We start from the raw sequence: 24,600 nt of genomic DNA, 5'->3' as shown, positions 1-24,600 counted from the left end.
TGAGGGAGTTTGGTCAGACCGTAGATGGGATTTAACGTCCCCATGGGGTAACTTGCTTTGCTGAGAGTAGTCTAACACATTACACACATATCTATGTGGAGCAAGACGCACCAAACACAGTACACGATCCAAGTGTCCTACACAGTGTCCAACACAACCGCAAGAAAACGACATTTAAAATAAGACTTGATCTAAATCCAATAAGGCTGCCGTTCGCATCGCATCTGAACGTGCAGGAAAAGCACCTGCAGTACGCGGCTCATCCACTGGAAGCTGTCCTCCTCCGTGGAGTCCGGCCTCTGCTCGGCCACCACCACGATCCTCTCATCCCTCAGCACCGTCACAGAGAACACAGCTATCCTGCACAGACAGGGACAGCAACATCATGAGGACGGCTCCAAAACCACCAACCTGTTTGTTTTCTATCACATGTATAATGTTTTATTCCACTCTTTTGATCATTTAAAGCGATTTTATTTCATGAAGCATAATTCTGTTCAGCTTTTTTTTACCCATCAAGCTGCTTTCTTTGTCTTTTATTTTGTTCTATTTATTGAGCTCTTTCCAGTAGAGCAGTTTTACTTTATTAAGCTATTCTGACGTGTTTAATCATCTATTTTTTCCATTCTGTTATTTATTGGTTTATTGGTCGACAGGTCGGTTCATGTTGTTTGTGACACAGTTATTTCACAAAGGATAAATAAAGTATAGCTTATGATAGATTATCCAGATTGGTGTCCAGACTTGAAAAATGCGTTTCCTTTAGTTTTTTCACACTGCGAGTGTGTGATGTCACATAAGCGGAGCGCGACAGAGGTCACTGAGAAACTGACCTCCAGAGGTCGCTGCAGGTGGACTGTTTGATGCAGGTGGGTTCCCGAATCTTCGTTCTTTCCTTATCCCCTTTGTTTGTCAATTTCATTTTTTTCCATGGATCCTTCTTCATTTGCTTTCCTTGTTTCATAACCTCTTCCTCCTCGTCACTCTTCTTTATTTCCCTTCCTTCCTTTGTCTGTTTCATTTCTCCTTGACTTTTCATGTGTCCTTCTTTCTGCCCTTATAACTAGTTTGCTTCCTTATCACGGTTATTTTCTCATTCTGTTCCTTCTACTTGTTTCCATTCCCTTGGTTTGTTTTTTCATTTCATCCCTTTGCTTTTTCCTTATTTTTCCTTTTCCTCATTTTCTTCATTTCATCCTTATTTATAGAACTTTAAACATCGTTGTTTCCTTATTTCCTTTATTTCTAAATGTCCAAATATTTTTTCCATGAATCCTTCTTAATTCCCTGTTTCACTGCATGTTCCCGTCCTTTTCTTGATTTCTTCCTTTCCTTCTTTTTTGCATATCACCTTTTCTATCCTTGTCACCTTATTTCCTGCATCCTTCTTCAGTCCTTTGCTTCCTTTCCTTGTTCCACTGCATATTTCCTCCCTTTACATATTTTCTTCTTTGTTTCACTGTCGTCTTCATTTTTTCCAGTAATGAAGCCCAGAAGCAGAAACTAAAGGCAAACATGGATGCTGGCATAAATATAATAAAACCTGATGGACTTTCAGCCTTTCTTCTTCAAGTTTCCTGAGACTGTTTCTGCAGCTGCTTCCTCCCTGAGTAGAAACTTTAAATAGCTCTGGGAAACGTCATCAGAGGCTGTCAGGTAAAAGATGAATTTCCTGCTCGGTGGCCGTGGACACAATTAAACTTCACTCTATTACTGTTTCTGGATTCATCCACTATTGCTCTACTTTATTAGATTTATTATGAGCGGCAGCATTGCTCATTTATCAGCGTGACAGCCAACGTACCGATGTTGGACATCTCGCTGGTTTTCAGCTTCTATCGATAGGAACGATGATAAAAAAAAATAATTAAAAAAAAACGATTCGCTGGCGGTCGAGTCATGTGACATTTGAGAAATGTGCGATATGTGACTGCAATATTACATTTTCCAGCCAAGGACTTTAGTCTTCGTATTTTTACACTTTAAAACCTGGAGCTAAAATGAACTTTGTCTAAAATGATGAGCTGTTTTCAGGTTGTTTCTTTTCAGAAAACAAATTCACTGTTATTAATCAGAACTGTCTGTCATTAAAATTTTTTATACACATAAAACAAGATCTTTTAGTGATAGACCTAAAGATCACAAACTGCTGGAAACCTCTGATTACTGTCAGGAGCCATTCTAATTAATGAGGAGTTATGATGACCTCATGGCGATGACCACAGACTGGAGGTAAAAGATGGCAACTATGACACCTTCTGTTTGAATTGTGAAGCTGAGCGTGTGCACTGCGGCCATCTTGTTGCTTTGAAACAAAACGCGAGGGATGGACCTACGTTCATCTTTTATATACAGTCTATTGTGACCCTCAAACCCCACCCACTTCACACTCACCTGCCCCTGTAGACGAATTTCATTGGCTCCACTGCGAGTGCAGTGGCAACGATGTCATCGGCATTGTGCCTCCGCCCGCTCACCATGATGAGCCCGTCCATCTTGCCTGTGATGAAGACGAGGCCGCCGGGGCCAATGAAGCCGAGCAGGCCAGTCCGCACGAAGGCGTATTCACTGATCAACCCTCCGCTGGAGCTCACCGGGTAAACCTGCAGAGGATGTTACAGCTAATACAGTATTTTTTTATTTTGGCTTTCAGTGTTTGGGTTCATGTCTCTTTACATCGCCTCACCTCAAAGGTGTTCTTGGTCATGCCCGTTAGGCCGTAGTACGATGTCCCGGTGGCGATGGAGCAAACGCAGAGCTCGCCGATCTCATCGGTCTGACAGAGCTGGGGCACGCCTTCCGGCTTCACTACACACACCAGGCCTGCGAGGACGAGACACACAGACGGTCAACACCCCTGAAACTTCTCTGCTTGTTTTAAAAAGAAGTTATTTATGGCACGAGGAGGAACATTATTCACTCCACACGCACCTGTTCATGAGACTCTCATTTCTCAAAGCTAAACTCTGAGCTTAAAGTAGGTTGTCCCAACCCGAGGTGACGTCCCCTCCTGTCTGTGCCACAGCAAAACCAGGTTACCCGTGTAAATAGGGTAAAAACTCAACTGGTGACAACGTAGTCCTTTTTTAAAGAAATATTTTGGGCTTCTTAGCTTTAATTGTAATATGTTAGTGGAGTGAGGGCAGGAAAGCTGGAGAAACACCAGCAGTAATGCACAGAGTAAATGGCCTTGGACTGGATTCAAACCCAAGTCTCTGCATTAGCCCCACAGCAGACTGGTCGCCTGCTCAATCCAGGGAGCTACAGCAGTATCTGTGACAGCATGTTCTTATGAGCTTTCTGATTCTAGGACTGGGTGTGAGGACAGCGATAACATCACGTTACACAGCACAACTATAAAATGCTGCATCTAGATCAGTTTCAAGTGACTCAGCAAACAATTTTTATCCCGTGCTTCAGCTTCTTCTTATTTCAGTCATTACAAAGAGAAACGCATCCAAGATTCCACAGAAGCTGAAGGAAAACAGATTTTGCTCCTTAGTTTAGTTTCCTTTGTGGTGCCCGTATAATCCCTGTGGTGAACGCTGGGTAGGGCGACTTCACAGAGGCTGGGCCTGCGTGCTCACTCAGACCGAGTGGAAAAGACCAACTTTTATTATGGAGCATCAGTTTTATCTTGGGAAGGTTCCTAAATGAGTGAAGCAGCAAAGTCAGAGGTGATCAAATCCTCTTAATACTAAAGAAAAGCTCCCAAATGACGACTCTGTCTCATGAGTAGCTTTACAAGAGGATCTGAAACAGAAGACGGCAGCAGGAGCTGCTTTTAACTCATGAGATGGAGCCGTTTTATTATTGAGTGCAACTGTTTATTATCAACATTAAAATCTTTTCGTTTGCAGCTCAATGAGCACATTTAACTGTGGACTGCATTTTTATTCAAGACTCTAATAGCAGACTAATCTGCACTAAAACTAATCAGTGAGAAGATTTTTAGTCTAATCCATCTGCTGTAAAACGGGACAAACAAAAACTGCCACTGGTGTCTGTGGATTCTTCATTAAGACCTGAACAGATGATGTTTGGTCCTAAAAGCTTTTTAATGTTCTGTGTTACCTTGTTAAACTATGTGTGGGCTTCACCCCGGAGAGGAAAACTCGGCTCATTAGAACAGATTACAGGCTTTGCAGCCGTACTGCAAACTCTCCTGAGTTCAGAGCTTTCCATAATGTAAAGCAGAACAACGGTTAACGCGCTCATTCATGAGGAGAGAGAGGAAGGGGTTAAAGACCGGACACTGATGAAAAAGAGAAGCTGGGTCTTAAACTAATTTTACGATTTAATGAACTTAAATTGCAATAGATGGAAAACTAGAAAGGACAAAAAAGTTTGAAAAGTTTGCCGGATCCTTGCGTCAACGTTCAGTTGCGATTACAATCCTCGCTTTTATTTTGTAGAAACACAAATTGCCTAAACCCAAGTGAGGCATCTGTGAAGCTCACAATCATTTTATGAAACTTTTTTAAACCCCTGTCTTCTCCAAGATATATTATACTGCTGTTTAAACGTATCCCACCTCTGGCTTCCTGTTTCCACGATTAAAATGTCAACGTTTGGGACACTAAAGTTATGTATTTGTAATTTTCCTGACATAAATCTAAGTTACACCGGCTCAAACACACTTCCTCTTACACACACACACACACACAGAACGATGTACCTCCGGGTGTGACGGTCCCCACATCCTGAACAGTGAGCACCGACAGCCGCTCCTCCGTGTCGACCCTGACGACGCCGTAGCTCAGACCCTGCATGGACAGGACGCCCCGACCTGGAGGCTGGCTGCTGTCCTCCACCGGCCTGAACACACAACCCGACACATACAAACAGCGGTGATCCTCTGACACAGCTCGCATCTGTCCAAACTGACAGAGTGCCACACTGCAGTACAGCACAGTACTGTGCAAACCCCGCATTTATTTCCATTTAGCTTTCACATGTTCAGTGGCTGCTTTTTCATTTTCATCACAGTCCTCGTGCCTGATCATTCCGTGAGTCACTGAACACTGACCTTGGGCTTTGTTCTAGCATAAAACAGACGCTTAACTCAAAGGATGAACCAGTGTTGTGTCAAAGACAACTTAGCAAATTGAATCTTTAGGCACTTTGTTACTAGCAGCCTGTCGCATAAACACATCATTTATTCCCATTTTTTCAGGTGAATCTATGAAAATTGTCAGAGATGACAAAGCTCGACAGGCATAAAACACAGTGATTTCTGAAGAGCTATTAGCCAAAAGCTTGACATATCCATCCAAAATGAAGCCGACTCTCATTGTTAATGTGTATTTCAGATATTTTAAGACTTCTTCAGATGTTAAGCTGGATCCAGGTAGGCTCCTTCTGTTACTTCCTCTGATAAAATCTGTTCTGCTAAGAGAATAAACTGGATTGCTTTATGTGAAGTTTTTCAGCTGTACTTAGAGTTGTGTGTGTTTCCCCAGGTGAGACTGCTGCACATCTCTGCATAATCTGTAACGTGGAGCAAAGAGGTTGTGTTTACGTACCTCCTGATGGCCACCGTCAGGGCCTCGGGGGAGCTGGCGCAGGGACAGATGACTTCGGTTCTCAGCCCTTTGGTCTGAAAGACGTTGAGGAAGGCGTCGCAGGACGAGATGGACCCTGACAGACAGAAACAATAACAGAGTGTCAGAACAGCTTCAGTTCAGGTGTCGAGCCACTTTCACACAGACTCCTGACACGTGTGCAGAATTTAAAGAGCTGTCATGCGAAAGGCTTTTAATCACACAATGTGATTAAAACCACTCAAAAGACCTTTTTGTAGTAAGGTTTTAAAATGTTCCAGGCCAGTCATCAGATTAACCTTTTTATGACCATGTCTCTGGGCAGGTGCTGGACGGCTTTTTCTATTTTATTAGCACAGGTAACAGCGCACGGCTGGTTTTATATTTTGTTTGGGGGGTTTTATTTTCTCATTGGAGGGCAGATGTATACAGGGATCAACTGAAATGATTATTTAGGGCATGACTTCATCCCAGCGCACTTAGGCTAACATGTGTCACCATGTCAGAGCATTTAAAAATCAGTAATGTTGCCAGAAAGCTGTGTGTTTTGTCTCTATTTGGTAAATGAATGGTAAAAATAAAGTGTGTATCCGTAACTGTGAAAAGAGATAAACTGAAAAAACAAATCAACACCTTTTTGTGTTATTAACATAACATTTCCTTTTAACTATCACTGCTGCTTTCAGTACTCCACTCTCACTGAAAATGTCCACAGTGGTTATCATGCATCCATCTGTGTGCTGACTACAAATGAAAAACGTTTGTCACTGACAGACAAACCTGTGTGATCTCTGAATGTTTACGATATGCTAAGATTAAAGCTGTACCGACACACAAACACACTATGAGACTTCAGCTTTTAGCTGGATTCATTTTTACTTGTGTCTCTCGCTCCTTCACCTTTCCTTCGATCGCCTCTGCCCAGGCGACTTGTCTGTTTACAGAGGCAGTAAGGCTACATCCCTGCTTTTATTTTGTCTCCAAATTTTAACATTATTTGTGGGGAATTTCAGGAGGGTTTCATCAGAGATTGAGTTTGAATTTCATGTCTCATAAATGCTTATCACACTGAAATAAGAAACTTTGGGAGAAACTCTTGATTTTTTCAAATAAATATCACCAACCAGATCCAGATATCCTGGGGCTGATCCTCTAATGTCAGAGCACACCTGAAGGCACCATGAGACAGCACCTGCTCAGAATAAATGTTATGACCTGAAAATCCTGCCTCATGCCAAACATGATGCAACATGATGCAAGTTTCAAGTCACTGCAGCTTAATGCAGAAAAACACGTTTTCTGTGGTCACTGCTAAACCAGTTAAACAGTTACTGAACTAAAAGATACAAACCATCAGTCTGGATGAGAAAAACATCACTTCCTGGTTCCAAGCTGTTGCATTTTTGTCTCATGTTAGGCTGAAAACCTTTTAATGTACCAAGTTTGCGCAGTCGGACACATCCTGCTCTATTCCTGTAAAGTGACCCAGTTTCCTGAAATCCCGAGAGAGTTTTCCTTTTTTTCTCATTTCCCTGACATTCTCTATCTCGAATACACCTCGCTAAACTCCCCCGTTAGTGAAAGAGCTCGGCTGTGAAGGCTGAGCATGACCTTACAGGGGTTTGATCCGTCGGCCACCAGCAGCATGCGCAGCGAGCTCAGGTTGATGTCCTTCTGGTCTTTGTGGGCCACCAGAGCCCAGTGCATGTCTCTGGACTTCACACAGGCCACCTTGGCTGCAGTAGGAGATGCGCATACAGAGAAAAAGAGTGGTATTAGCATTTAATCTATCTGACAGGCAGGTGAATGGAGGGAATTGACTGAGATGAGTGATAGGTGTGTGTGTGTGTGTGTCAGTATGTGTGCCTGACCTTTGTACTGGCAGACTTTCTGGATCCATGACAGAGGGTTGACCTTCATCAGCGAGTAGGGCACGCTGATCACGTGCATCATGTTCATCACACTCTGCACACACACACAGAAGAAGATATTCAGGGGAGGCTTCATGTTAATGTCTTTGGAATAAAGTTCTTCTGTTTTTTTATGTATTATTTGATAATAAAATTATAAATGGGCAGGAGGCTGGGGAGCGTGGGGAGAAAGCCTGAGGTGAAGTCGACCAGGTGAGCTATGAAGATATCTGTGCATTAGGTAAGACAGGTATAATCCCTTATGAGACGCTTCAGTGTTTCCCACACAAAGACCTTACTCGGGCAGGCCGCCAGCTACATCAGTCCCAGCTGAGTGATTCATTTTAGCATTTCTACATTTTTTAAACCTGTCTGGAAGAAAAACTCTCTGCACCCGATTTACAGTAGTTCTCTTGCTCTTATTTTGAAAGCTCATTCACTGCTATCATCTTGCTCTGGCCTCTTCACTCTTAGGTTTTCTTTACTAACTGGCTCAGTGGCCAGGTTGCTAATGTGCAGGTCATCGATTTAATTCAGGTGCTTCCCCGCAGATAAAGGATCCTGTCCCACTGTTGGACTAAACCCAAGTCCACCTGCTTGGATGGAAACAGTAGTTTGGACTTTGGCAGAACAGAACAAGGACAGCGGAGTTCATCAGCAGCTGGAGGAGATCCTTTTGCTTTTGGGAAGCAACTGGGAACAGAAGAGGCAGAGCATGAGAGACGGGGACCGCCAGAGTAAAGCCTGAGGCAGAACTGAGCCCAAGCTGCTGCAGGAAACACTTACAGCACTCAGTGCACTGATGGCCAAAGATGCTACACAGAGCTCAGCAGACCAGCCTCTACACCAGGGGCCCCCAATCTCAGTCCACGAGGGCTGGTGTCTAGGGATGGGTACCGGTGTCCGGTGCCACGATGGCACCGGTTCTGACATAAACGGTAGTAACCAGACCAAAAAGCAGCGCACATTTCGGTGCTTTTTTTTCCTGAGCCAATTCTAGCCAATCATTTTACGTTTCCGAGGATAGTAGGCGGGGCCAGGTACGTACGTTCGTTTAGAGCAGAGCTACAGATTAAAAATGCCCAAGGCGAAGCGATCAAAAGTCTGGCTGTACTTCACAGCAAAAGATGCAAACTCAGCAGCCTCAAATCCGATGAAACACCAGGCGACGCATAGCGTTTTTTTTAAAGCCGAGAAATGCACCGTATTTGATAGCTTGCTGCGAGACCTCACACCGTGCACATCTACTGCGGGTGTGGTACCTGTTATCGGACCCGGAATTAGCAACATCCCCCAAAAACCCGAAGAGTAGAGTCCTGGCCCCTAGCCCTGCCAGTGTAGCAGAAATGATGAGGATGATGATGGCAGCAGCAGCCGTTCTTCTCTGCGTGAGTAGCTTCATGTTGTTCGTGTGTAATTTACATTGAGTACGCTAACCACATTATTACATTAATGCATGTAAGGTGAACTAGCAAACACCGTCGTAGTTACATGCGGCTGTCTTCTTGTTTGATGGCAGATACTCCCTTCACCCTGGCCAAAAAGGCTAAAATGACCAAAGAAAAAGTGGAAAACAGTTAAACATGAGAGGTTTTTGGACAAAGTTTGTGTTCTCCATTCTTTAAGCACCGGTTCGAGCACCGTTTAAGCACCAGTACCGGTTTGGTACTGGTATCAGATACCCATCCCTACTGGTGTCCCTGCAGGTTTTAGATGTGTCCTTGATCCATCACAGCTGATTTAAATGGATAAATGACCTCCTCAACATATCTTGAAGTTCTCCAGAGGCCTGGTAATGAACTAATCATGTGATTCAGGTGTGTTGACCCAGGGTGAGATCTAAAACCTGCAGGGACACCGGCCCTCGTGGACTGGGATTGGGGACCCCTGCTCTACACGTTTAACCTGTGTACTGACACCAGGGGGCGGTGTCGTTTGGTCCTTTAGCTGCTACAGAGAGGACAGAAGTCTCTACAGACAAAGAGTTTCTCTGTGGTGACGTAAAACCAAGTGTTAAAAGTCATCTTTGATGATCTTTTGCACAAAGGCAGAGGGTCACTGATGTCTGGCTACATGCTGTTGGCCTTTTTCTTCCTTTCCTCCATAACGCTTCCTTCAGCACAGCTAAAGAGCTCCGCAAGTCCATTACATCAATGTAATGGACTCGTCTTTCTGTGAATCCTATTACTTACTTTTAATTTTCCATCCTTCTTTGTTCCCAATTTATTCTTCTGAATTGTTTTTATGTGGTTCATTATTCTGCTTTTATTTATCTTGTAATTATTTCTTATTAATTTTATTGATTGTTTTTCTTGCTTTCTGTGCAGCACTTTGGTCAATACACAGCATGCTTTATTGTGAGTTTTAAAAATACTGACTTGACTTAATAAAGTGTAAAAATTAACATTAAAAACACAATTATCATTTATGTATTTAATCAACCCTGAAATATAGTTCTTCTTCCAGATGTCAGAGCAATGAAATCGCTTGTTAATTTCATAATGAGAGATTAATTCATCTTGCAAAGTTACTGTTGTTGGTTTGGACTGGGTGGATGCCAGAGTGCTGATTAATGCTTCATCAAATATGTGATTATTCTACAAAAGAAGGAAAAAGCTCAGAGCTAAGTTTAACAATGATGCTATAAGCTAGTTAACTTATACTTAACCGCTTGCTAATATACTTAAAATATGTCATAATAATAACAGTGTTTATAGTCGTGTTCCATATGAACTAACCTTTGTTATAACTGTAATAATATAAAGTCTTACTGATCATTTTTCCAACGCCCATTGTGAAAAATATTTGCTTGATGTTACGGCCCTAGGAGGGCCTCCTCCTGAAGTTGCCTGTGGGCGTGTCCTACCATCTAGTTAGTCTGAAGACTAAAGGTCAAAGTGAAGGCCCTTCTCCCAGCTAAAAACAACAGGAAATTAGTGTCATGACCTATGACCTCTTACAGGCAGATCTTACCGTCAGGATGCCGTGCCACAGACCCACGTCTTTTTTAAAGTCCAGCACGTTCACTATGGTTTCAGCTGCAGGCAGAGACGGAAAGGAAGAGGGTTAAATTACTTATATATAACCCTGAGACTGCACAGTGTGTCTGCATGTGTGTGTGTGTGTGTGTGTGTGTGTGTGTGTGCGTCCTTACCCTCAGTGTAGCTGCAGGACTGAGTGAGAGCCTGGCAGTGTGTGAGCAGAGCGATCCTCGTCACAGTGACTCCCAGCACACTGCCGTCCTTACAGGTTTTATACTGGGAGGAAAACAACAGATGGATCATTGAAAGCAAAGCAGAGGGAAGCTCTAAGTGACAGACTAAACCCTGCTGTACCTGTTGTTCAGGACAAAAACGCAATCTCATTTCAACTTTGAAGAAATTGCATTTGTGGGTCTCTTGTTGATTGTGAAATAAATGCAAATAGATTATTATTAAAGATAAATGTTGCTGATTATTTATTCCTTTGTTTTTAGTTCATAAAAATCCAGATAATTGCAAAAACATTCATTTTAAAAACAATATAAAATACCACATGCTGATATTTGACAGGCTGGAAGTGTGCTTTATCGCTTTCTGGCCTACATATGCAGACTGACGCCACTTTTATGTCTGCAGCTACATGCAGCAACTGGAGTAGGTCACATTAATGTTTCATATATAACCTGTTTTCTCACGTTTATTATTTATTTAATGTAAAAAATGTTGATAAAAATGCCATAGAAATAGCAAACCCATTTCAGTCCCAGCCTAGAAATCAGATTCTTTCTAAAAGATGGTCTTGAAAGAAAGGTGGCATTTAAAATGTGAAACCTGCATTCCTTCCTTTGACCAGCAGGTGGCGAGCCTTTGACTCATGGTCACATGTAAACAGATGATAAAGCAGGGTACGCTTTGAAAAAAAACAAACACTTTAGCTAAACTGTGATTAGTAGATAACTGCCTCAAGGGAGAGCAGTGTCCTTCATTTTCAGTCAGTCAATATTCCTACAAAAACCACATTTATTCAATCCCCCCGTCAATAACCATAGCTACTCCCACCTATTCACTCAACCGACTGTTCACTCAGTACACCTGCTTGTTAACATAAATATCTAACCAGTTCAAACTGAGCATCAGAAAATTTTAAGTGAGTCTGAAGCTGGCATGCTTGTTGGTGTCAGGCTGGTCTGAGTATTTCAGAAACTGCTGATCACAGAAACATCTCTGGGATTCACAGACAATAGTGTGAAAAAGAAAAAATATCCAGTGAGCAGTTCTCTGGGAGGAAATGTCTTGTTGAAGCCAGAGGTCAGAGGAGTGCAGCCAGACTGCTTCGAGCATCTCTGAATGAACAACACATTGAACCTTGAAGCAGATGGACTACAGCAGCAGCAGCAGAAGGCCACACTGTGGCCATGGCTGTCAGCTAAGAACAGGAAGCTCAGGCTACAATTTGCACAGGCTCACAAAAATCTGGCCCACAAAAGAAGAAAACATGTTGCCTGGTCTGGTGAGTGTCACTTTTCGATGGTAGGGTGAGAATTAAATGTAAAGCACATTAAAGCATGGATCCATCCTGCCTTATATCAACGCTTCAGGCTGCAGCTGGTGTAATGGTGTGGGGGACATTTTCTTTGCCCCTCAGGACCAGATAAGCATCATTTAACCACCACAGCCTACCTCAGCATCATTGCTCATCTTGTCTATTGTTCTATGACCAGCTGACAAATCTGCAGCAACTGTGTGATGCTATCATGTCAATATGGACTAAAATCTATGAGGAATGTTTCTTGGACTGTGTTGAATCTATGAAAGAATTAAGGTCGTATTCTCTCCACCAGAGAAAGGAAACAAACATGTTTACCACAATTCAAATATTTGTGAATACAGACATATGCAGTACGTCTGTGACACTAATCCTATCAGCACAAAGTGTACACAAACAGCACAAGCAGCAACCCAGCGGCTGGTAAGATGGACCGCAGGCACAGGCAACAGTTTCATTGTGCCTTTGTGTTTGCATATATGTATGTGTGTGTGTGTGTGTGTGTGTGTGTGTACTAGCCTCACCTCTATGTAAGCAGTGTCATTATTTGCATCTTTGATGTGGGGGAACCAGTCTCTGGGCGGTTTGGACAGGTGCTTCGACTCTGTTACAAACCACAGCAGCTTCGGCCAACCTGCAGGGGTGAGAGAGAAGCAAAAGGTACGATAAGTAATGAAGAGAGACAGAGGAGTTCTGATATGACTGTCACAATGCTGATATTTGCTATTTTATTTTGAAAGTCATCTTGGTTTCTTTGGTGGGTTTGAGTCGTCCTCCCCACAGCTGAAAACCACACTGGTTTAGCATTTAGCCTGCACAGGATGGTTTCATTGGATAACTGACTGGCTGCTCGGTGGCATTCCTGTGTCTGACCTGCTGCCCTCCTCACCTGCTCCATGGATCTTAATGTAACTTCCACAGAAAACAACAAGGACACCCTGGGTCTCTCTGTAGCTCAGCTGATAAACTGTCTGCCCTGTGCACTCAAGGCTTCACTTCAGCTGCTCCACCCTTGTCTTTATGGTGGTGTGCCCGGTGGTAGCATTACTGGAGTGGGTAATTGTATGATTGACCCTGATTGTGTTTATCTCTGTGAATATTTATACTCAGGTCCAAGTGCTTTCTGTGAGTCTCTGTCAGATTATGTTTTATCCAAGTTCCTTTTATCACCTCCTCCGTCTGCACTGGCTGCTCCATTGTTTAGTTTTACCTTTCATGTATGCCGGGCAATTCGATTGGCCAGCTGCTCTGACAGTAACAGTGCTTTCACCAATCACAGAAGCAAAATGGCTCAACTAACAAGCATTTTTTCCCTTACAGTCAATATTTTCACACCCATGGAAGCGTTTAATGGCGCTGAAAGAAAGAGAAGAGTCTTACTGGCACTAAAACAGTGTAGGAAGGCGATGATAGTAGTGCAGGGAGTTTCACTCACATTTGTGACTGAAAATAGATGCATGCAGATTGTAAAATGTGGTTTGGAGCATAAAAATATGATGAGATTCAGCACAAAGGAGTTTTCATTTCTTTCAACAAAAACTGCAGTTAAGGTGGTCGAGCTGCAGCGAAGAGACGGTTACAGCTACAGCTGGAGGACAGCAGCATTTTGTTATTGTAATTACAACAAAAACTTGAGACGGTAGAATCGAATCACCTGTGCAGAAAAGTTCACAATAAAGAAAAACAATCTTCTCAGCTGCTTTCATATACGCCCGCTTTGTTTTACATGGCGACAGCCTAAAACAAGCTTACCAATTTCTCTGTAAATCTAGATTATTAATAAAAAATAAAAATCTACTGATGAATTATAATGTCTCAGATAAGGCCACTCAGCAGTCTGTATAGTGATTCAAATCAGCTTTTTTTCCCAAGCCAGTAAAACTCTGGAGGGTGACGAGATGTTACTCTGACAGCCTGCTCACTTTGTATTAACACACTTTCTCTTCTCTCATTGTGCACACTAAGCAAAGCCCCCCCCCCCGCATCACGCCTTTACAACTCAGCCATGATTGATGACTTGCCCCCTCACCTTTGAACTGTGGGATCTCTCCTGTTGCGCTCTTGGGAAGACCCTTATGGCAGGCATCGCTGGTCAGAGCCACAGTAACGCCACAGCTGCCCAACAGGAATCCAATCTGTTGGCTGCCGGCATCCTATTGGATGATACAGAACACAATGAAATTAATTTAAAAAATTAAAGCTGATGCTTTTGCTGTTCAGATATCTAATAACTACAGTAAATGCAGAGCTATATGTTTGTAAAAGACTTCTACTGAAGCACACACTAGAATAGAACAGCCCTTTAATGTCGTTGTACGTATACAGTGAACTTGCAGTTACACTTGTGAACATGCAGCACTGCTTTAGAAGTGACTCTTGCTGCACTGCTGCTGCACTGCTTCAGCAGCCTAAACGTAAATTTTATGGAAAATCCTGCAGCACAAATGCAGGAGGGGGGAAGGGGTTCAAGAGAGGTTACCGACATGCAGCAAAAGGCATTTTCTGCTAAGTAAGTCATCACTGTGTAACCATGCCAACCCCTATGCTGGCCACTGCACTGCAAAGACAAGCAGCTTTGCCTCAGAGTAAGCAGAGACTAAAGCAGAAACAACTACGATACAGTGTGACATACAAAAAAGAAGCATAAAATTTTTTTTTTTCCTTCCCTGCTGAAATCTGAGGTCACTGAAGGTGAAAGATCAACAGTTGTAGCTGAACTGATGTGTGTTTCCTGTGCGACGGCAGGGCAGCAGGAGGGACAGTTTCTTGTGCATCAAGTGTATTTTTTTGCTTTCTGTTCAGACGTGATTATTTCTTCAGAAATACTGAAGATCCAAAACATTTTATCAACTGTCTGAGGTATGGATAAGGCCTCTGTGCAAACACGACTGAAATGAAACGCAGCGGGAGTCTGGAGCTCCGAGGGGACGAGGTGAAATACAGATGTGGCCACAGCAGGTCTATAAAAAATCTAATTACCTAACCTCCAGCAGAGACTAATCCTGCACAAAACAGCTTCAGCAACAGATTTAAAGGTAAAGGAAAGGAACCAGAGAGCTGCAGCCACGGCTAAAGACAGCTGATCTGCAGTGCTCTGAAGTACCTTGCGACTTAGGGGCACCTCTATGGGAACAGGGACCACCTCTGCCAACAGACAGCCGTAAAACGCCACCATGAAGGCCACTGGGTCGTTGTTCGGAAACACCAACGCCACCTAGGAGGGAAGGACAGAAGACAGCACTGGGGTTCAGAGAACTGAAATCATTTTCTAAGGCTCAGAAAGCAACACAAGGAGTGAAAATCTCAGTCAGTTTCTAAGCAACACGCAAGTTCATGTAAAGTCACCAGCACATTTATCTGTATGCTCAGCACAAGTTAATTCGCTAGAATGACTAATATACAGCTCTCAGTATTTATTTGCTTTTCACTGAGAGCGGGGTGAGGAGATTGATAACAGTCTTGTGTTTGTGCACTCAACATGAATCCAGAGCAGTAGTCTGGAAGATCATTATGTCCACCACTGAAACGTGACGGTGAGGATAAAATCACCAACACTGGGCATGTGCGTGAGTTTAATAATCATTAGGTTACAAGAAAAAATATCGTGGCTACATCTGGCAAAAAACACTGTGTGCAGGGTGATCCAAGACCGCAGCACAGAGCAGATCGGCCATCAGTGAGAGTAGTTATGACACTGATTAAGTCAGAAACTGTGCGAACAGGAGGAGCTTTCAAATGCACAGCAACTGTAGGAGGTCTCCAGCTGCTTAAAAAAAAACATGCACAATATGAGATGCAGAAGAATTTCAACTGACGTGGCCTGGCACTGAAATCAGTTGATCTCCCCGCACCGTGGAAGGCTGAACTAAGGCTATGATAGACTTTAGTGCTGGGGATCAATACTCCTTTTATTAAAGAACACTTTAAGAAATCATTCCTTCTGTTCTCTATCAAACTTAACAACAGCTCTTCTTTTTCCCGCAGCTGAACAGCACACACACTTCTGTATTATGCATCCTGCTGCTGTTTATACTGCACATATTTTTTATCACTGTTCAATATATCAAAATTCTTTGCATCACTACACTCTCAGACCTATTATGTTTTTCCTAATAAAAATCTCCCCAGGAAAAACTCGATGAACGTAAAGAAAGCAGCGAGCTAGCCGCACAGTGACATGTGCTCCATTAACCCTGACAGCAGTGTCGGGTCTCCCAACTTTTTCTAGAGGATTTCCTGTTCCACTCTACAGACAGAGAACTGCTGGTACTGCTTTTTTTTAAATGAAAAGTTAATAACAGCCTTACGTTGCTTTGGTGTCATTTCCACTGCTTGAGCACCTCCCATTTATTGAAACTGGTGCAGGTGGTCGGTCCGCTTTGCATATGCATCAGCTGCATATGCAAAGCGGACAAACTGGAAGTGTAAGCATGTGATGATGTACTTCTTGTACATTGCAATCTTTTACTGCTATTCCAGCAAATGTATTTTTCTGAGCAGAACAGAAACCTACAGGAGGTCAAAAGCACCTCAAGTGCAGGTTTAAAAGGTTTTTCTTTGTGCTGAACAGAGCCGGGTCAGCTTTGCTTCTGCTCTCTGTGCTAAGCTTCAGACTGCAGCTCAATATTTTGCTTACAGATACAACAGTGGTATCAATCTCAGTGAAATATCCCCTTCATTCTCAAGGGAATATAACAGGAGCTTTATTATAGAGACATTTTTTTGTCATATAAATGATAAAAACTGCATGACATCATCAATATAACACCAAATATATAATGATCTGTTTTAATAGAAGAAAAAAGCTAACTTGGCTGAACAAAGTATCAAAAGGGTTGGAGTGAAGTGAGCACAAACAAAAAGAAGAAAGTGAAAAGTGAGAGCTGCGGTGGTGGGCGAGTGTGACTCACCCGATCGCCCGGTCGCACCATGGGCTCCTGCTTGCTGCCCAGTTTGTGGAGGATGTTGTAGGCAAGCTTGATGCTGCGAGACCACAGCTTCCCTGCAGGGAGCGGGACACAGGATATGAGGGTGCGAATGAGAGAGGGGGAGGGAGAGAGACTGAGATTGTGGGATATATGAGTGTGTGTGTGTTCCTGCACTTCTATTTTGAGGCAATTCAGTCGATAAGAGAGGAAAAAAAACTGTCTGAAGTGATGACATTTAAGAGCTTTCAGCAGTCAGGAGAGGTCACTACTGACGTCTGGAGAATGGATGGATTATACTTAAAAGCAAGTGTCTAATGCACAGTTGGTGGACAGGTGCACAGGAAAGAGGAAATCATGTAAAAATGGTGGGGGGAGGGTACATTCCTGCACACTTTCAGCTCTGAGTTTATTAAAAATAGAATATTTAAAAAATGATGCTACTTCTTTTGCATAATTTGATTTCCCTGTGCAGCCTTGTCAAACACTGTTACAGAAGCTACAAATACAGTGAGGTGTGTCGAGGTATGGCCCAGGTCCTAAGAAAATCCCCAGATCTCAATCCCATCGAGCACTGAGGAGAAGCCCAGTTCACAGCAGGACCATTAAGCTGCTGGTTTTAATGGACCGGTCTGGTCATTGTATGTGTTAGTCTCAGGAAGTGGCTCATTATAGTCTACATCAGAGGTTCTCAAAGTTCAGGCACTTGAGCAAGTAATAAAAGAGCTTTATAACAGTGAGTCATGGACATAGGTTTTCATGTTTAATTAGTATTTACGATGTGTCTGTTCTGATGTATTCATATATATATATCTATATATATATCTATATATATCTATATAGATATATATAGATATATATATATATATATTACTATATTCATTTTTAGGTGGAGTTATTTTGCTATGAGAGCTGTAACAGAAGAGTTAAAACTTTTTTGTCCTTTTTGGTCCCAGTTTTTGCTAAAGAATGGACCAAAAGATGGAGGCGGCAAAAAAACAAACAAAAACAAAACAACAAAAAGTACAACTTTATTGGACAAAAATTTAAAAAAAGGAGATCAAACAAATCAAATGAAAAACCCAACATGATTCTTAAAAGAGGAATCATGAAGAGGCAGACCAACAGAGGGCAAACAAATGATCTCATAAAGAAAAGAGGAAAGAGGGCACTGTATATACACACAACGGGCGGTGACTGAAAAGGAGACCAGGTGAAACTAATGAGGGTGGGCGGGAGACTGTGCAGGAAGTGAAGAAACCTTCAAAGTAACCAAAAAGATAAATAACCATCACTGACAAATGACGTCATAGACAGGGGGACACAGAGGGCAGGGAGGCTGGGAACACAAAGGGGTCCAACAAAACCAACAGATGCTTCTGTGGATGTTTTATCTTTGGTTGTTCCACCCACTTTCCTGCATGACACACTCCTCTTCTCTTTAGGAAAAAAGTGAAGCAGTGGTTTAATAACAACTTCACTTTCATGGAGTTTGTTTCAGAGATTAAAATAATAAAATAAAAATATTATATTTAGTTTATTTAGACATATTTAGGTCCCTTTGAGTCTTTTCACCGATTTCTGGTTGCACTATCTTCTCTCTGTCAGCAGACTTCAGTCTATCACCCTCTGTATGTGCGAATGGGGGTAAGGTGTCACTGGAGTTGTTGACAAGTTGAGAAACGGTAAATTAACCGTAACCAAACAAGAACAGACGCCAAATAACCCCAAATGTATTTACTGGTCTGACAGCAGGGCCACTCCAGTCAGCGTCTAGAGCCGGGTGTCAACACATACAGTCCACTTTGATCTTACGCAGGCCGGACCAGTGAAACTCCCCTTTCAGTCATTGTGAGGAAGTCACATATTTAACTGTGAAAAAGCTGCTGTGACAAAGAAAGATGAATCGCCATAAGAGAGGTTTTTATCAGCAGGAAGAGCTGGAAAAGTTATGAAAATATAGTTAAGAGTCCAAATTTAATGTTTGTTCTTGTTTGTAGTGAGCAGCAGATCAAACAAGTGAAGAATTATAAATATAAAGACCAGGAGTGTGCAACATACGGCTGGCTGTACACCACCCCTGGTGTAGAGCAGATGCTGTGAACCATATTCAGCCTAAACAGCATGCATGCATGTCTGTGCATTTTTACATTCTTGAACTAGCAAAACATTTATCTAACTGTAGCTCTGGTGGACATGAGTGAATGAGCAGTAAGTGTGTGGTTACCATATGTGAGCACATAGAGGGGCTTCCCTGCTGTGTCCAGGCTGGTGAGGCAGGGGGCTTTTGGGGAGATGGTTCCCCAGCGTTGGAGAGCCGCCTCCAGAGAAGGAGGCCAGTTAGTGACCACCCCCAGCGGCTCTCCTCGCACTGGCATCATCTCCGCCCCCTCCGGCCGAGGCTGGTTAGGGTCGGGTTGCTGGACTGTAACAGGATGAGGCCGAGAGTTTCATGAGTGAAAAAAACACACATAAAAAACTTTTATTCACACAGATGTTCTGACGGGAATGTGAATAATTTGTGAGTGGAGAGCTGATTCTCTTTTAATATTGAGTTCAGACTGCAGAGAGGCTGAGAGCGAGGCAGCAGTGGGGAGGGATCTGACCGGATTCAATCTTAAGCCAGTGCCATAAAAAAATAGAATTAGAGTCAATTGGAAGTCTTAACTGCTACATCAATCCGAAGCTCAACATTGTGTTGTATGATTATAACACACATGTTTACAACACATTGTAAAATGACTCCAGGATATGATTTAAAAGACCACAAAACTGGACAAAAGTATGAGTTTCCCAGAGAGTTGAAGAAACAGAGAGAAAACACTCCCAGATGGAGAGAGGCGAGCACAGAGCAGTAAATATTTCAGTACGTTTACAATTTTAACCCTTTTAACACATCTATGCTCTATATGAACCTCTCCCATGACTTGGACTGTCCACATGAAGACAGTTCTTTACATGGACGTGAGTGCTGCTCTCAGCATTAGTGAAGATTTTGGTCAAATTTGTTACCACTGCACAGCATCTTCCTGTTTCCTGTATTATTTTATTCATTTTTCATTATTATTAACTAAAACTAAAAATCTGACTGCATTCCCCAATTTTTCATATTATGTAAGTTTCTGTCATGAACTAATTGAAAGAAAGAGCTTTTTAAAGGGTAGCAGATGATTATTGATCTGCACATTAAAGTTTATGGTAGCCACTGTGACTTTTGGAAGCTTCATAATTCAGTCTAATGTCTGTTCACAACTTGATATTTCTGGAGTCAAAGGGGACCATATTAGCATAAAAGGTTGGAGTCCTAAGACTAGCAAATTTGTTTACCTAGGGTCTTTATATTGTAAGGCAGAGACCCTACAATAATAGAGAGAAGAGAACAACCCCGTTTGAGCTTGAACTTGGCGACACTGGGAAGGAAAAACTCCCTTTTAACAGGAAGAAACCTCTGGCAGAACCAGGCTCAGGGAGGGGCGGGGCCATCTGCTGAAACCGGTTGGGGATGGAGTGAGACACTAAGAGAAGAACTTTGCTTACCACATGTTATAAGTTTGAGACGTATTACATGTTATGTTAGTGCTATGAACCACACAGGAACAGCACAAACCTGCCTGAGAGCACACTGTTCTGCAAAAATCTGTGGCCACGCCTCTAATACTGCATAACTTTAAGTGCTAATAAAATTTAAATAGGTTACTTTAAAAACATTTTCAGCCCCATGCAATTTTTATGAAGGAGAAAATTAGCTACACTGACTAAAGCTGTTTCTTATTGTCAGCTGCCAACAGGTTTATTTCTGCTGCAATGTTTTTAACATGGGAGTCTATGGGAATTTACTCCCACATGGATCCTGCCTCAAGTGTTCATTGGAGGAACTGCAATTTCTGGGACGTAACCAGCTTACAAGACGTTCAGCTGTTAGAAAGATGCTGTAACTACTGCTGTTCTGTAATCACACGTAAAGAAACTTATTTGCAAGCTAACCAACTGTCAGCATGTTCTTTTCTCCATCTCTCAGCTTCAACTTAACAGAAACCCTTTTTTTCAAAATTTCTTGAGACCTGCGATATTAACATTCACAGTTCATTTATTTGCATCCATGAATGCCACTTAACACTTCAGCACTGAGCTGTGTTTCTTTGAAAAAGGCTGATTTTGCACACTGACCTGTAGTGAAGCTTCAGCTGTGGCCTCATTACGTGTTTAACACAGAGATTTATTAAATACATCACTTTGGGATAATTTTATAGAATGAATAGAAAGACCATTTTACCTTCTAAAAGCTCATCAAAGTCATCAACAAAGAACTCTCGTAGTGGAGGTCTGCGAGGCTGCTTCAGCGTGTTCACCAGCTGCTGGATCTTAGCCGACACGCGACTGCTGACCGGAACACCTGCAAAAGCCCCAGAGATAAACGAAAGTGGTGACCTGAATAACTTACAAGACGGTCATGATAACAATAATAAACCTCCAGTGTTACACGATGTGTTGCAAAGGCTGAGACTAAAATACTGTCTGTGATGTAAACCCTGGACAAATACTGAATGAACGACCCCGCTTTTCTTCTGACTTTCTTTCATATATTAGAGAGAAATAAAGAATTTGTTAGTCTTGTAAGCAAATAGTTCAAGCTTCAGAATGTTTTAAACCACAGACTATATAAATGATGTATGTAGCCAACATAAACCATTAGTTAAAGGTTATTGAAACATGGTACTTTTGGACCTGGAGACGTTCCCCCTCTGGGTCCATTAAACAGAATGCAGGCTTGAAGCACTGCAACACCCACGTTTTATACAATCTACAGTCTAAACACTGCATTTCACACAGTTTTTTAGACTCCTGGCTCTGTATGATGTCATGTGAGAGCATCCCTTATATGGTCATCTCGGGCACATGGGTCTGAAGTTGGCTTAAAGTTGGCTTAAAGAGGGAGGAGCTAAAGCAGGTTGTTTCTGACAGAAGACGAACTTAGGTTCTGCACCAAGAGCTTGGTACATGATAAATATGGATTAATTTGGACTGTAAATAATAAAATACTAATCAAGTACAAGCCAATAATAAATGTATGAAGATGGAAATTTGCAGATTGGTTTCCCTTTAAGGCACTGAATTAGAAACTCTGTATTTTTGGCACAGGGCTCTGCTAAGTGGACCACAGACTGTGATTATTCTGAGGAGCTCTCAGCTCTCTAACTGTGACTGTGTGATTGTGAAACATGCTGAAGAAAGAACAACAAAGGTGCTCTGTCAGCTCTGCTTAGAAAAGTAAATGGTAAAAAAGTCCAATCTGTTCTTCCAGGGGACTGACATCAACACAAACCGTGTAATTGGCCAGTTCTCTGAGGCACTGGTCCAATTTGAGCTCACTTCCTGATTAAAGAGTTGCTATTTTTATCAGACGGTCTCCAGTATTTTTATTCAGAGGCTCCAGCTGGGAGCTGGTTAAAGGTGTGACGTTGGCGGTGACTCCTACCATCGCCTGTCTCCATGCGCTCCGCGTTGCCGTATTTCTGCGTGTTCCTGGCAATGGTTCCCATATTGGCCATGTGGTGACGCTCAGTGTGGGAGTGGGACGAGTCCGACGAGTATCCCGTCACGTCCGGCGGGGCCGAGTGGTTCTCTGCGAGGCAGATGGAGAGAGAGAGAGCTGAAACAGACAGCGGTGACTCACTGTTCACCTTTATCACTGCTCTGTTTGTCAAGTGCCGTGTGTTATAGAGTCCACGAGCAATTAGACACGTTCTGATGGTCATCTTGTTTCACTGCTAATTTGGGTCACAGCCCTGACAAACACAGGAGTCAGCAAGGTCTGGAATAGCTGCACTTCAAAACATCACTTGCTGCGTACACAAGTGTAAAGCTTTCAACGGAAAACTTCTACAAACATCAATAACAACAGATGTTTTTGGTCATATTAAAGGTGCACTTTGTAGCTATCCTGTACAGAATTGAACTAAACCTTTTACCACCAGGGGGCAGCATTTTACCAGCACATGTGTGCAGTTCGATGAGTGCAGCTGATTAACTGGCATTACACAAAATTGCAGCTCAGCATCAATTCGACTTGAGTCAATATCTCGTAGTTTTCTTCCACATTTTGTGGAGAGATTTGGTTCATTTTGGAAGGTTTTAAACAGAGAAACCGATAAGAAATCGATTTAATGTTCAAATACCATACTTCACATTTCTTCTCCTAACCTGCTGAGGTCTAAGAGTTACCACCTATCATCACTTATACTTCAGAATGGTGATTAAAGGCTGAATTATTTTGATTGTTTATACTCACTAAGGTATTCTGCAGTCTTCAGAGACTCTGAAAAAGGTTAAACTTTTTTTTCCGAGGTTCGACCTACCCTCTGACTCCAGCGGCGGAGGCCACAGCATGTCGGAGCCAAACTCACAGGACCGTCGCAGAGAGCCGCCGTTCTCTGCTATACTAAGAGCTCCCTTCCTCTTCAGAGACAGGTGGCCGATACCTGGAGGAGCAATAAACAGCTGTATCACAGTCAAATACTGTGAATTACTGCACAGACTCTTGGTGGTGAAAGCAGGAGGAATATCCAAAGGTTCTACTCCTGACACCATTAGGAAGCAAAAAGTCTACCTGACTTATATTTGACCCACAACCCCTTCAAGTTCGCCTCCTTGTGTGTAGCACTGCAAAGCTACCAGTGCATCTGCTTTTTACAACCATCATTCTGATTGCTAGTATGTTCTGATTTGCGTCTGGATGTAGTTAACTAAACCAGCGACTCCCAAAGTGTGGGCTGCACTCCTAGTGGGCCATGACGGTACTGCAAGGCCAAAGTCTATCATTGCTTATGTACTGTGACCTTACCTTGTTTTCACCCTTTATAGACCAGATGGTTTATTAGTAACAATCATTGGGTTAAATGATTATAAAAATGATATGAATTTCCTCATTTTAGGAACCACCTTTATTAACAGACACAGGTGAAAATTCAAAATGCTGTAGCTATATTAGGAAAAATGTGCCAGAGTACTGAAGTCTTACCGTGGTGCGACTGTGACAGGTGGCTCTGCTGGTGGTGCGACTGGCCCAGGTGCGCCAGGTGCGTGTGCGCCAGGTGCGAGATGTGCATGTGCGCCAGCGAGTCGGCTAGCCGTCCGGCATTACCGCTGCCTCCGCTCTGCGTGGACGAGGAGGAGGAGGAGGTGGAGCCTAGGTGGGCGGGGCCTAGCTGGGAAGGGCGGCTCATCCAGTGCTCCATGCCGGACATGTCATCACCTGGCCCCGCCTCCTCCTCTGAGCCCGACGAGGAGTCTGAGCACAGGGGGGACAGGCCTAGTGAGGGTCAGTAGCAGCCATTATATGTTAATAACAGAACTTTCACAGCATTAAAGTAACATTAATACATAAGCAGGTAATGAAATGAATGCTAACACAATATAAAACCTTTGAACATTAAAAAACAATTCAGCAGTTTGGGAGACTAGTTTATTCCAATTCCAATTACACTGCTAAGACACCAGAGCCATTTGTTTGCTAGATTAGCTCGGCATCCAATTTAGCTCAAGAGAAAAAGATAAAAGTTTGTGTTAATAACCTAGCTCTAATCCCTTTTGGTTCTTTGTTTTTCTACAGAAATAATCAGACAAAACATCTTATTTAGTGAACTAGAGGCTCACTTTCTTATTGTTTACTTTTACTTGTAGTCTTCATGTTAAGCT

At 42.7% G+C, this 24,600-nt stretch overlaps 1 protein-coding gene across 4 annotated transcripts in view; it reads right to left on the bottom strand.

The window, feature by feature from the left end:
* LOC100707500 (disco-interacting protein 2 homolog C) overlaps positions 1–24,600 on the bottom strand; it is a 74,299-nt gene that overhangs the window by 23,638 nt on the left and 26,061 nt on the right. For 3 of the 4 annotated variants that reach the window (XR_002058737.2, XM_013266707.3, XM_013266709.3), the window contains 18 exons: positions 23,924–24,214; positions 23,262–23,384; positions 22,382–22,528; positions 21,179–21,298; positions 19,133–19,330; positions 16,891–16,982; positions 15,084–15,194; positions 14,010–14,133; positions 12,505–12,614; positions 10,608–10,710; positions 10,427–10,491; positions 7,415–7,508; positions 7,160–7,279; positions 5,526–5,640; positions 4,679–4,818; positions 2,687–2,823; positions 2,395–2,603; positions 246–360 (listed from right to left, as the gene is read on the bottom strand). Coding sequence is in view for 3 of the 4 variants with exons in the window: in XM_013266707.3 (XP_013122161.1) it covers positions 246–360; positions 2,395–2,603; positions 2,687–2,823; positions 4,679–4,818; positions 5,526–5,640; positions 7,160–7,279; positions 7,415–7,508; positions 10,427–10,491; positions 10,608–10,710; positions 12,505–12,614; positions 14,010–14,133; positions 15,084–15,194; positions 16,891–16,982; positions 19,133–19,330; positions 21,179–21,298; positions 22,382–22,528; positions 23,262–23,384; positions 23,924–24,214 (2,414 nt within the window). In the remaining variant the exon portion in view is untranslated. The remainder of the gene's footprint in view (positions 1–245; positions 361–2,394; positions 2,604–2,686; positions 2,824–4,678; positions 4,819–5,525; positions 5,641–7,159; positions 7,280–7,414; positions 7,509–10,426; positions 10,492–10,607; positions 10,711–12,504; positions 12,615–14,009; positions 14,134–15,083; positions 15,195–16,890; positions 16,983–19,132; positions 19,331–21,178; positions 21,299–22,381; positions 22,529–23,261; positions 23,385–23,923; positions 24,215–24,600) is intronic. The other variant, XM_013266708.3, reaches the window with a different exon arrangement.

The sequence above is a fragment of the Oreochromis niloticus genome, linkage group LG9 (genome assembly GCF_001858045.2).
Source record: "Oreochromis niloticus isolate F11D_XX linkage group LG9, O_niloticus_UMD_NMBU, whole genome shotgun sequence".
NCBI classification, from domain to species: domain Eukaryota; kingdom Metazoa; phylum Chordata; class Actinopteri; order Cichliformes; family Cichlidae; genus Oreochromis; species Oreochromis niloticus.
This window is presented reverse-complemented; position numbering and strand designations above follow the sequence as displayed.